Genomic DNA, 12,995 nt, shown 5'->3' with positions numbered 1-12,995 from the left:
TCACTCATGAATGCTTATTGAACCAACTGAAGTTATCACATCTCCATCCTAATCATGTGTTTCTAATTAACAGAAAAAAATTGAACCATCTCAACAATAGCATGAGGTAAAAATGAAGAACAGGAAACAATTCTTTAAACTCATTTTAATTAAATGGAGATGAAATAACTGCATTCTTCTGTGTATGTTCAACTGTTCTTTTATTTCTTTTAATAAAATCTTTTCATGCCTTTTTTTTTTATTTATTTTTTTAATATAAGCCCACTCATTTCTGCTTTTTAATCAGAACAAAGAGAGAGCAAAGAACAAGTGATTTCTGGACTCTAGAGGAGATGAAAATGCAGATCAAATAATCCCTCACAGGCATTATGCATTTGAAGTCTGACAAATTTAAACTTTATACCTACACTTACTGAAACACCACAGCACACATAAAAATAAAAATCAAAGGGCAGATTAGTTGTTGCACTGGCCCAATTACTGAAAGACTAAGCCAAAGCGTGACTTGGATAGTAATTTCAGAAAGCCAGTACAGATTTAGACATAAATTTAAAATACACAGGCTAAGTATAGATAGACCAGCTATATCTAAAAAGTGGCATTAAAAATCATTTAATAAGCTGCTGAGCTGTCTTTAGTTTCACAGACATTAACAGTAAGTCAAATGAACACGGCACTAAATAATGGTCACCTACATTACTAAGAAAAAATAAGTAAGGGTTCTGAGCAAATGTTTAAAATAACAAATAGAATATTGTGGAAAATCAATAGTATGGAAGGAAAACAATTTCATTTTGCTGCAACCTACATAATGGAAAGCATTTCTAATGATACATTATTTAAGATTCTTCTTAAGTAACAGTAATCACAGCCTTCTGACTTTTAATCAAAATAAAAAATATTCTGCTGCATATTCCATTTTGTCCCTACTTAATTTTCTTATTTCTTTTTAAACTGAGAACCACTTTTAGTTAATGACGTTTCCGACAAGAGAGAACAAGTTTATTGTTGTTTAAAAAAACCTCGTATTATTTTTTCATAATGCTGCATCTTCTTCCTACTATAAATTGTTCCATTCTGATCTACAAGACCTCAGTATAAAATTTACCCATAAATAGTCCCTTTGGGTCTTACCTGACCCAAAGAGGAGGAGGGAACAAGGGTTCCCATATTCCTGGTACAGATGATGCTATCACATAGCTGCACCTTCAATGCAACTGATGAAGGGATTGAAACTCCAGTGGGGTTCTGAGCCCTGTACACCTAAGAGCTTGCTTACAAAGCACTATGTATGCGGTGGGACTTCTACCTGCTAGCCTGTTGCTCCCTTATTTAGTGTATCTGCTACAGAGCTCCAGAGCGTTGTGTCCACCAGTGTGCAATAGACTATGAGTATCCAGCAAGTAACAGATGTCCTGTGCTTCTGTGGCAGATAGGATTTTTGACAAATACATCTCCAACCAGCCATCAGGGTGCTCAGAAATCTTGGATGAATGCTTAAACTCCCCAAACACACATGAAAAGAACAAAAAACAAAACAAAACCAAAAACAAACAAACAAAACCACAGAGGTGCTTCTTACAACTAAAATTACTAAACTTGGTTGTTGTCCTGATTCAGAATTTTTCCATTATATTTATCTATCAAATTCCGAACATAAATAAAACAAGCACATATTATGGCCAACCACATAATACTGAACAAAGTCTTGAAGATCCCTGAAAATATGACTTGTAAAATAATACTGGATAAGCATATTCTGATTTATTATCCTAAGTGTTTCATAAAAGTAAACAATGTTTCTGAAGAGTTTATTTGCCACCTTGGCTGCATTTTGAAACCCTAGTTTTTGCAGGATAGGTTTACTACTGAAAATTTTGTTTCTGCCTTTAAGGAAACTGCTAGTTCTCTTCAATAACCTTCCATTATAATCTGTGATAACAATAATCAATTTCTGTGAAGATTTTGAAGGTTAAAAAGGGAATGGGAAAAGTATCTTTTCCCAACTTGTACAATAGTATGTGTAACCTAGACTGTGTGCAAGTTTAAGGCACTAGCAAAACAGATTAGATTACAGCTATTTCCTGATTTTAGATTCTCGACATCAGCTTTCTATTCAGCTTTCTAAAGTTATCACAATGAAACCTTCATACTGTAAGACATTTCTACATATATGTGCTCTCTGAAATGTATTTTCTGAATTCCTAATTATTATCTTTGTAAACACACCATAAAAACAAATAACATCAAGGATAGAAGAGAAGGAAAAACAGGAATTAAAAAATATCACAATTCTGTTTAAGCTTGATTAGGTCAACTCAAGCCCCCAAAAGAGTGAAAAATACATCAATGATACAATACCACTGCAAAATTTTGCGAAGAGGTTTTGAGCTTGCTGTGGTTGGTGGAATGTTTTTTAAGATAAATGAAAACACCAAAGAGAAACACCATTTGCATCTCCAGTAATAGCATTCATGAGAATTGTGCCAAATATGATGTATGTTAAGTGGCACAGAGTTTATCTACAAATGTTACACAAAGCAAAGTGGAAATTATCAACATTACAAATTAAAATTTGTTCTCTATACCATACAAAGTGGTCTACCATCATTTTTACGTCTTGTATTTCAGGCATAGCACTGTAGCAGGGATATACTGTGATATTTTGAGAGAAAAATAGGTGAAGACTATGTACGCTTACATATTCTGTTTGATACGCACTGAGAATAAGCAGTTCCAGGCCAGAGCCAAATTGGTAAAAATATATATATATATATATATGTATATATATATGAAGAGGAAAGCTACCAACAGAAATAAAGTATCAGAATAGCATCTTCCATATTTTGGGGAAAGCATTCTGGGTAATTGATAATAATTTGATATGTGGAACTCCAGTTTTAATCCCTTTAACATCTGATATACCAGTGGATTTTTCTGAAATTCACTGTAAATATACCTTAACTTTTGTGTTGTCTGGCAAATATCTGTACATTTCAGAGAGGATATAAGCTCCACAGATTTCTTTTTGCCATGATTCAATGTTACCATATGAATTGTGCTCCTCATGTTGTGAAAAACATTATCAATCTATATTCAGAGCTCTAAACCATACAAACCAAACAATGTAGCACTTAGTTTTACCCAAATGAACAGAACACCTTTGAATTAGATAAGCAATAACCTCCATTCAGAAAATCGGTAGCCTTTTTTTCTAATTGTAGGGATCATTTCTGCTATTAAGCACTACATACGCTTAATCTGCCAGCATTCCAAATTATCAAAATTACAACAGTGAGGAAAAAGTACTTTCCTTACCTGTGTATACAATTTTTAGATTCGAGATACGCCATACCAGAAGCAGCATCTAATGAAAATTTCACTAACTGTTTTGTTTTCAGTTCATCCTTCTTTTTTCTTAAAAAGGACAGGAAATCACCTCCTAGAAAAAGAGACAGATGGACAGTGAGACTTGACAGATAGAATACTCAAATTCATCTCTTATTACTATAATGAGACCAAACAAAATGCAGCTATCAGCTCTTTTCCTCAATCCGTCAGTTTGAGGCTAGCCTAAGAAAAGGGACGAATTCACCTGCCAGGATGCAGTTTTCCTTATTTCCCCTAAATACAAGGCACTTAGGAGTGAAAACTGCACACAGCACAACAAACAAAAGCTGTGTTTTTGTTATACTCAAGATCTTTACTAGTGTAACGTTAACTATAGACATCTATTAAAATTTGTTGACAAAAACAATTGATCATTTGTGATAAATATAGTTCTCACATCACAGAATGATTGCTGTTGGACTTTACTAAAACTGTTAATAAAATGATTGATTCCTGTTAGGTACAAGAAATTAATGAAGAGCAGAGGAGAGACTAGTTCAATTGTAAAGCATCTACAAAGATGATGAAGTCCAGCTGCCTGACCACTTCACGGCTAACCAAAAAGCATATTCATGAGGGCATTGTCCAAATGCCTCTTGAATACTGACAGGCATGGGTCATCGACCACCCCCCTAGGAAGCCTGTTCCAGTGTTTGACTACCCTCATGGTAAAGACATTTTTCCTAATGTCCTAATCAATTTTTAATTGATCATCTGCAGTGATGTTTCTCAAACTACTCTGAAGCCACTGAAGGGTAACAAAGTGTTTTATTTCTTGGGCAATGTTAACTGCCTATTTGTTGCTGGCAATTAGAGGCAAACTAATATTACTGTGACTTCACAGTCTACCATTTTTGAGGATCTAATTTGCTGCTGTCTTGTCTGGGGAGGGGAAGTTGTCAGCAGGAAGGATTCCTGAAAGGGAATTTGTATTTGCAAGAAAAAGTTACTGAAAACCTGATTTAAGAGAAAGGTAAGTAGTGGAGGCATTATATAAACACTGCAAAGTCATGCTCAGATTGACATATTTCTATTAGAGATTTATTCTAAAATATACTTCATTGTTCCAGACAAAGCCTAAAAATCATAGTGGAGCTTTACATGTCACAGTATTTATTTGCTAATACGTAGCTGGCTGTTGCTCTAGTCTTCATTTCTTTTCACATTGGACTGAACTGACTACAGCAATTCTCTCCTGCAAGTAATGCACTGTGACACGATTTCATAAACTGCCTTTCTTAGCAATGAATGTAAAAAGACTTATATTAAAAAGTTTCATGTGGAATTTTCTTTGGAAGCCATTTATATTTCATACTGTAAGAAATAAGAGATTGTTAAAGAGAAGAGTCTACTGTTAAAAAGCCTAACTCCAAAAGGTTGTACTAGATGATCTTAGAGGTCTTTTCCAACCTAAATGATTCTAGAGATTCTATGATTCTAAGGACTTTCAAATATTAACTTGCAGCAACAATAAAATGACTTAGTACCTTAACTATCAAGTGCAATACCCTTCACTTACTCATTTGCCCTGGGATCAGCTTTCTTTTAGTACGAAGGATCTGAAGATGATGGCTTGATAGGTTGTCTTAATGAAAACTCCCAGAAAACAAACACCGGATAAACTATAGATAGAAAACACTGCTTCCATTTTGCTTGTGAACACAGTAACACTACAGGAAAGCTGAAAACACTGTTTTCACACAAACACAGAACGGTTGAGGCTGGCAGGGACCTCTGGATGTCACCTGGTCCAAGCCCCCTGCTCAGGCAGGGCCACCCAGAGCAGGGTGCCTAGCACCATGTCCAGGCGGCTTTTGGAGATCCCCAAAGAGGAAGACCCCACAGCCTCTGTGGGCAGCCTGTGCCAGTGCTCAGTCACCCGCACAGCAAAGCAGCACTCCTGGTGTTCAGAGGGCGTCCACCACTCCTCCCAGTTTTGTGTCACCTGCAAGTGTGCTGAGGGTGCGCTCTGCCCCATCATCCAGCTCATTAATGAAGGTGTTAAACAGCACTGACCCCTGGGGTAGACCTCTCGTTACTGGCCTTCAATTTTCTTACTACCCCAATTCCAATTAAACATGTGAATAATGCTACCTGATACATTCTTTCTTCAGTGAAAAATTTCGGGTAATTTTAAAAAAGGAACACGTGTAACAGCTAAACTCAGTCCGTTTAAAGCATATACAGTCTATTACAAATTTTCAAGAGTAATAAAAGGTTCATACAATTCGCATAATCCCAAACCATGGGTCATCTAAGTATTTAAAAACAGACTGCCAGAACGCTTTGTTAATGCACAAGGATGATAGCAAAGGTGAGCAATCTTTTTTACACTGCTCATGTTGGGCCAACCAGCATGTCTCATGTGAGTAAGCAAATATTGCATCCTGATAGCACTACCAGTGCTGCTGGCACACATGGAGCCCACGACATCCCCTCCTCAGAGGCTGGATAATCCACAGATGGAAAGTGAATAGCTGACTGGATGCCCTTGACTCTTCAGAGTCAATTGGATTTAGCCAATTTCGAATGACCTCTGTTTTATAAGAGATCATTGCATATATTACACCTCCACAGTCTGAAAGGATCCATCTTAGAATACTGAATTTTAAATTCTAATGAAATCTTAAAAGAACAGAATACTACTGCAAACTGAAGTGAGCAACAATCACCCTTTCTTTAATCTTAGAGGTTACTGACATAGTCTGCTAGCTAGCAAAAAGTAGATATTGCCAGAGATAGCAAAGATAAAAACTCCATTGAAGCATCTGTCATTTCTTACATGTGCACACAGAAATATTCTGGTTATAGAAGACAGCTAAAATCATTTTTAAGCAATTTCCTTCTGCTCCCTGAAAACCAAACACATACAACCAAGCAATATTACCTTCAGAGCTGATGAAAATTATTTTGTTTATATACTGAGCAGTCACTGCTCTGTACATAGGAATCATTTTTAATTAACAAGCATGATTATATGCCTTTATGAATGTGAAATTTTTCCAGTCTTGACAACTTGTGGCATTACTTCAATGAGAACAGTACATCAAGGATCCTTACAGAAAAAGTACACAAGGCCGCCCTAAAAACAATTACCCTCAATCAAACAATATTCCTATTTTGAAAACTGAGAATTTCCAGCATCTTGCTGCAGGAAGAACTGAGAAGACAGATAAGCTCTGTTCGATATACTAAAAGAAAAGATGCCATTGCACACAGCCATATTAAAAATGAAGAAACAAGTCCTAAATAGGGAAGGTCTATTTATAAGAAATGCTAGAACAACATCAATGTGAGTCTGAATATTAATTGTAAATAATCAAAGGAGTGAGGTTAAAATCTTTGCAGCGAGAGTAGAATTCTTTTTCCAAGCAAAACTGTTATTTCTAAACTCCCTTCCTTGACAATAAATATTAATATTGTTAAATACTGGTGAAAACCAAAACCATTAGTTATCCCTTAGTTCTAATAGGCTTACAAATAGAAATAGAATCCACCAAGATGCAAGATTATATATGCTCTGATACATGACAATGATTTTGAGAATTTTCATTCTTACATGTTTCTTTTTTTTTTTTTCTGGACCTTCCTTGGCACTTGGAAATTCACAGGTAAAGAGAATGAAGATATAGAGGTATGGAAAGAATCATGGGCAAAAGTAGAAGCCGCAAGGAAAGTAAGCATTCTTCCAGATACATCACTCTCAACAGAACTTGAATAACAACAAATCATCCAGTTAAAGTCATTTTAAAAAAGACGTAACATCTTTTGGAATAAAACTCTCCAATCAAACTTATCACACTGTAATTGAAAATTTCTGTACAAATTAGCTGCATAATAATTAACAGAGCATTCAGTATGAAAGATGACTGACTAAAAATCTGCATTGAAAAGACAACAACTACTGATTCTAGTCACTAGTGTTTTTTTAAGACAAGTAATTACTTAACTTATAGTGATTTTTACTACCTCTTTTTCTTCTTCTTACTGATTCCTGCTGTGAGGGCTCAGAATGCTTGTTTGCCAATGCATCTCAGCAAAAATATTTATCATGTGACAGCATGTGCAACAAATCAAGTGCCAAAGATTGGCTTGCGTAGCCTGCTGTGCATCCAGACATGCAAGAACATCCCACGAAATGGCAGGACATGATGTATTTATTCCCAATCTTTTTTGCATTCCCATCACATAAGTGCACATCCTCCACATGCTGAAGGATGTTTGAATGTTGTTCGCATGAGACACAGACCCCCTCAGGGACCTGTAAGGACCAGGCTCCAGGCCATTAAAGCAGTTAACTGCCTTGCAAGCCTCTTCCCCCGTGCTGGGGGACCGATAAAGAGAAGGGAAGCAAAGACAATCCTTGTAACTCATCCTCCTGAAGTGGATCCAGCTGACAAGCCTCAGGATGCTCTATCTCACATCCTTAATGTGAGATCCTACCTTTGACACAGAATTCCCTTTAATAAACAACCCCAAGTTTCCATGAAATACCAAGGATAAAACAGCAGCTCTGCCACATAGAAGCTCTTCCTTCAACATCACTGTAAAGCCCAGACACTAGTATACCAAATTTTTTCTTTACATTAGAATATCATTAAGAAATAATTTATCTTTCTTGATTTGACACACAGGACACAGAGACTACTTAAACCAAAACTCTCTTTGTCCAAGAAGAATGTAAACTCAGCTTAACTGGGGTTCAGATCAAATGGCCAAAGCATGGGAAAAAACAAACAAACAAACAACAAAAAAAACAACAGTGGCAAAAACATAATCAAAACATGGGAGATGAAAGATTAAATACGTGAAATAATTATTTTAAAGATCACTTCTCCTCAAAATTCATATAAATCCCTTGTAGAAAGGAGTTATCACTCTCCACAATCAACAGTAAGAACTTCATCAAATAACAAGTGACAATGAGGTTAAAAAGTTAACCATCTACATTCCAAAGTTTAGCAATAACACAGGTTATAAATTCATTTCTAATACACTCAGGCAATCAGACTAAGATCCGAATTTTCATGTTCGAAGAGGACTGAAAGGTGCTCAGTTTCTTGTATCAGAATGTGTTAAAGGGCAGAGTACGAGCCCGTAACTTCCCATGCTATGAATGTATATTTATGCCATCAGCAAGTGATTAAGATTTGCTGATCTTCAATGTTTGGCATGTACTGTATGAATCTGTAGAGTTTTGAACAAAATCAGCATAGTATATACCTCAAGCTGTATACAGTGCATTTTATGCCTACCATCAAAACCCACTTTTAATAAAATTATCCCAATCTGTCTACAGTCACAATAGTGAAAAACGTCAGGAAGGGTATGTTTTTGTTACTAGTTCTGTTTTCTGCTATCTGCCTTGAACAGAGGTGATGAAATTGTCTTTTAAATATTCTGTTCAATACTGATTTGAAAGTGCTCTTAGCTGCAGACACAATAGAAAGTGATATGCATCTCATCCTGTACAAGATATATTATGTTGTTTTAGGTTAAATCTGATAATCCTCATCATTGTTACACCACTGTCTGTCCTTTAACTAACTAGTAAATTCTGAATTGTACAGTCTACTGTTACCAATGTTCCAGCTACTCATCTTCACGGGCAAGCATCCCCACGAATACCTTCAAAGCTGAGCAAAGAGGATTTCACTACAAACCCTTCGGTGTAGCTATGTAATATCTTTATGCACTTCTTAAAACAAATTTTAATATAAAATACCCTAATTTACTATTTGCAGCACATACTGTCAGAACATAATCTCCAATATAATAACTGTTGACAAAAATTAAATTAACAGACCAATTAGACTATCAAACAACTGAAACAAAACTAGATGGCTACATAATAGTAAGCAATGCTTTCTCCTACATGCATAATTTCCATTGTATTCTACACAGTTACCTGTTATTCCAGTTAATGGCACACAACACTACCATGAAATGAGGTCTGCTCCAACTACTGCAAGTGCTACTGATATAATTAGACCATTACAGCATTACCACCAAGCAGAAATCAACTATCAGTTTGGGGTTTATAGGGGAATAAATAACAGGACTGGAGTGTCTGCCTAATACAACAGAATTATTTTATTAAGTAAATGACAATATGTAGTGCATAAGCAGGAAGCATTATGATTCTACTAGGGCAGCCTGCTATAATTGGATTCATCAGAAACAGCCTTTCATGTGTGAATGTGAAATATTTCTCATTATATGCAGAAATTTTAAGAGAATGAAAATGCCACATATCAACATCTCCTGCAGTTGGCCATACCTTATAGCATAAACTTTATGTTGTAGTTTATATAGTATATTCTGGCAATATAACAGTTCAATTAACAGGGCATGCAAAAGTAAGTTGCAATTCTGAAAGAGAAAAAACTTATTTGTGATCAATGAGAAGAAACCAAAACCCAAGAAACAGCAATGAAATACGTTAAATCTATTTACAAAATCTTTAGCTGTGGCAATCTCTGACTTCAATGGCATTTATGATTTATTCTGAGTACATAATTTAGTGTTTTCCTTAGTTGGTGCCCCAAAGGGTACCTACTTACTTGTTTCTAGGCACTCTTGGCATTCTTCTCATAACCCATATTGATACTGAACATCATTAAAATAAAGTTTTGAAATTATGTTGGGAAATCTGCCACTTTACTCATTTATATCAATATCTAGATATAAGTAATGTATATATTATATCTATGTACAGTATTACATAGATCTAATAATGCTACAAACAATAATTAAAGCAGTATTCTTACATATAGTAACATAGAAGAAACTATTAAGAATATTATTAAATTATGTATGTTATTATTTACATGTAAGGTTTAACAGAGCGGGAGTTCCCTTTGTTAAATAGTCTTATTTAGTGGCAGTTTGTTTAAACAGTCCACTTATATTTTGCAGACAAACACACAGTAAAATACATAAACTGTATTACAGTTTAAAATACATAAACTACAGTTTAAAATACATAAACTGTATATGTAAACATAAAGACACAGCGTGCTTCTGGCCATATCACTGAACAGTCACCTAACACAGAGGAGCCCCATGACTCAATATACATAACTGTTTTATAAGCTATAATAATACTATTGAAATGTTTTATGTGCACCTGTATTTATAAATTTGAGGATTCGTATCATCAGCCTTCTATCTAAAGAATGCATGTACACTTTCTTTATTGTTCATGTGCATTATCAAAAAACACACTTAAACACTGCTATTTAAAACTATGAATTTTGAATATTAAACGTATCTGTAGCAATTCTAAAACAGTTTTTGAAGGAATTAAGCAGCAATTTGACAAACTATTAAAAATGTGTTTAGACATGAAGTACTCGCTTTCCTTAAAACAGTGTAACTTCAATTTTCAACTAATTGATCATTTATGTGTAATGAAGTATTTTCACCCACACCTCCTTTTTATTTTTTTAATGTAACTAAGTAACAGAAATTGTAAATAAACCTGAGTTTTTTTAACTACCTGAAGAGCAGCATTGCAAAATCCAGTTAAAACTTCATTTTTCCTGTTAAGCAAACCAAATAAAAGTCGCTGCAATCATGCACCAGTTTTACAATAGTAATGTTAACATTGGTAGTAACGAAGTATGAATGGAAATGCACATAACGTGAAAGCAAAAATGCAAGAAGAGATCAAGAGTTAAAAGAATGGCATGCATTGACAGCCAAGGACACCATAGGAAGCAATACAGAGGTAAACATGGAGATGTTGCTTGCACCAGAACCTCAGTGCAGATAACTTGTTAGCAGAAGATCTGTGATGAGACCACAATGCAGACAATTCATTAGTACAAAATCTGCACTCAGATAAACTGAAGATGACAAAAAATGTTACAGCACATTATTTCCATTTAACAAGATGATGGACTATTGCTGTAATATTCTCAAAATGAGGAAAATATTAACAATGACCAACAACCTTGCCTTTGATTTCAGGTAGATCAAATAACTGGAGTGTGAAGCCAATGACCGTGCCACAGTAACTACATATTCCGAAAGGTCTCCTTATTCCCTAAATCAGCCTGTCACCACCTTCCAAAGAGGAAGCCAGAAATCACAGCAAGGTATCAATAGCCAGCACTCCCTGTCCCCTGTGCTGCATGAAATAATCCTACTCAGACTACCTGGACACTACGGTTTGGTGTTGTGGCAACAACGATACAGGACTACGAGTGGAGGTACATGCAACATGCTTCAGAAACTAAGCAAAAGGAAAATCATCTTCCCCCAGGAAGTCTTCTATTCAGTAACTGGACTATGCTTACAAAACAATAAGCAATATCCTTGAAGAGGATTCTAAATTAGAAAGCAGTGAGAAACTACAAGAAACAGAACGTACATGAAGAACAATTTTTTAAAGAAAAACAAGGAACATTTTTTTTTCTAAATGAAGATACATTAAAATAATAAACATTCTTAAAAGTCGTTCTAGGTAAAACAAAAAGTAATAGTGTGAAGATATACTAACAAAACTGAAAAGACAAGATGCAGAGAGAATTTCTTGCAGCTATCAAAACGCTGAATTTTTATGTTTAGTTGACTTGAGATTTCAAACAGATTGTCTATTTCTCTTGTCTACTTGTTAAATGGATGAAATTTTCATTTATTTTTGTACAGCCTTGAAACAAAATAGAGAATCATCAAAGCCTAAAATACTTGAAAAGATAAAAATCAAACTCTAGTCTCAAATGTTGCAATAAAAGATGATTGTATAGTGGGACTTTGGTCTTATTTAATCAGACAGATGAGCTCTGAGCTGAAAGGAATTTTTAATGACCACCACTTAATTGCCCAGCAAAGATGTTTGACTGTTCTCCCTGTACTCTTAGTATCTATACAGCTGGAAACCACGCAGGAAGTAGGAGGAAGGCAGAGCCACATATGAATGTACAAGGCTAATAAAAGGAGAAAGGAGGAAGAAGAAATGGGGTCTCTATGCGTGTCTGTGTGTTGCAAGAGAGCTGGACGAAGCTGGACATACACAGAGAAAAGGAAGTCATGTGTGTGTGTATGTTCTGGTTCGCAGGGTGACGTGCCCAACAAAAGTGAAAGTGGCAGAGGCAGAAGCAAGGCAGGTTGCAGAGGAGTAGAGACAAATAAAAACAAGCCAGAAACATAATGGATTGCAAGAGGAAAGGATAAAGTTAGAGAGAGGGAGAAAAAAGAAAAAGAGATAGAGGTCATATTTGCACGAAGAATATCTGCAGGGTAGACAAAAGATGAGTTTAGCAACAACTAGGTATTCAGCCAACTAGCTTATTTGACTAAAGTGTATTTTCCAGAGAAAAAAACAGGACTTGAATGGAAAAAAAAAAGCCAGTCACTATCACTGTTAAAAATCTGCAGCTTATCTGCAATTCGAATTTCTCTAGAATTTGACCAACTATTTTTTCTGTTGTATTGATTCTTGACACACTGCACAGAAAAGATTCAGGATGTGACTGCAAGACAGGACACAGAACTGAAGTTTGCTGGCAAGAGGCTGCTACTAAGGGTGCACAATACAACCATGAGCCAGATAGTAAACATTTAAGGGGTCCCTAAACAGAAGCAATTGGAAAAAAGTA

At 35.5% G+C, this 12,995-nt stretch overlaps 1 protein-coding gene across 6 annotated transcripts in view; it reads right to left on the bottom strand.

Moving 5' to 3' along the window:
• Positions 1-12,995, bottom strand: part of FER (FER tyrosine kinase) — a 201,359-nt gene that overhangs the window by 51,667 nt on the left and 136,697 nt on the right. For all 6 annotated transcript variants that reach the window (XR_014576434.1, XM_083816304.1, XM_083816300.1 and 3 more), the window contains one exon: positions 3,319-3,442. Coding sequence is in view for 5 of the 6 variants with exons in the window: in XM_083816304.1 (XP_083672430.1) it covers positions 3,319-3,442 (124 nt within the window). In the remaining variant the exon portion in view is untranslated. The remainder of the gene's footprint in view (positions 1-3,318; positions 3,443-12,995) is intronic.

Source organism: Anser anser, assembly GCF_964211835.1.
Source record: "Anser anser genome assembly, chromosome: Z".
Taxonomy (NCBI): Eukaryota; Metazoa; Chordata; class Aves; order Anseriformes; family Anatidae; genus Anser; species Anser anser.
The sequence above is the reverse complement of the archived record's forward strand: the minus strand, read 5'-3'. Positions and strand labels throughout refer to the sequence as shown.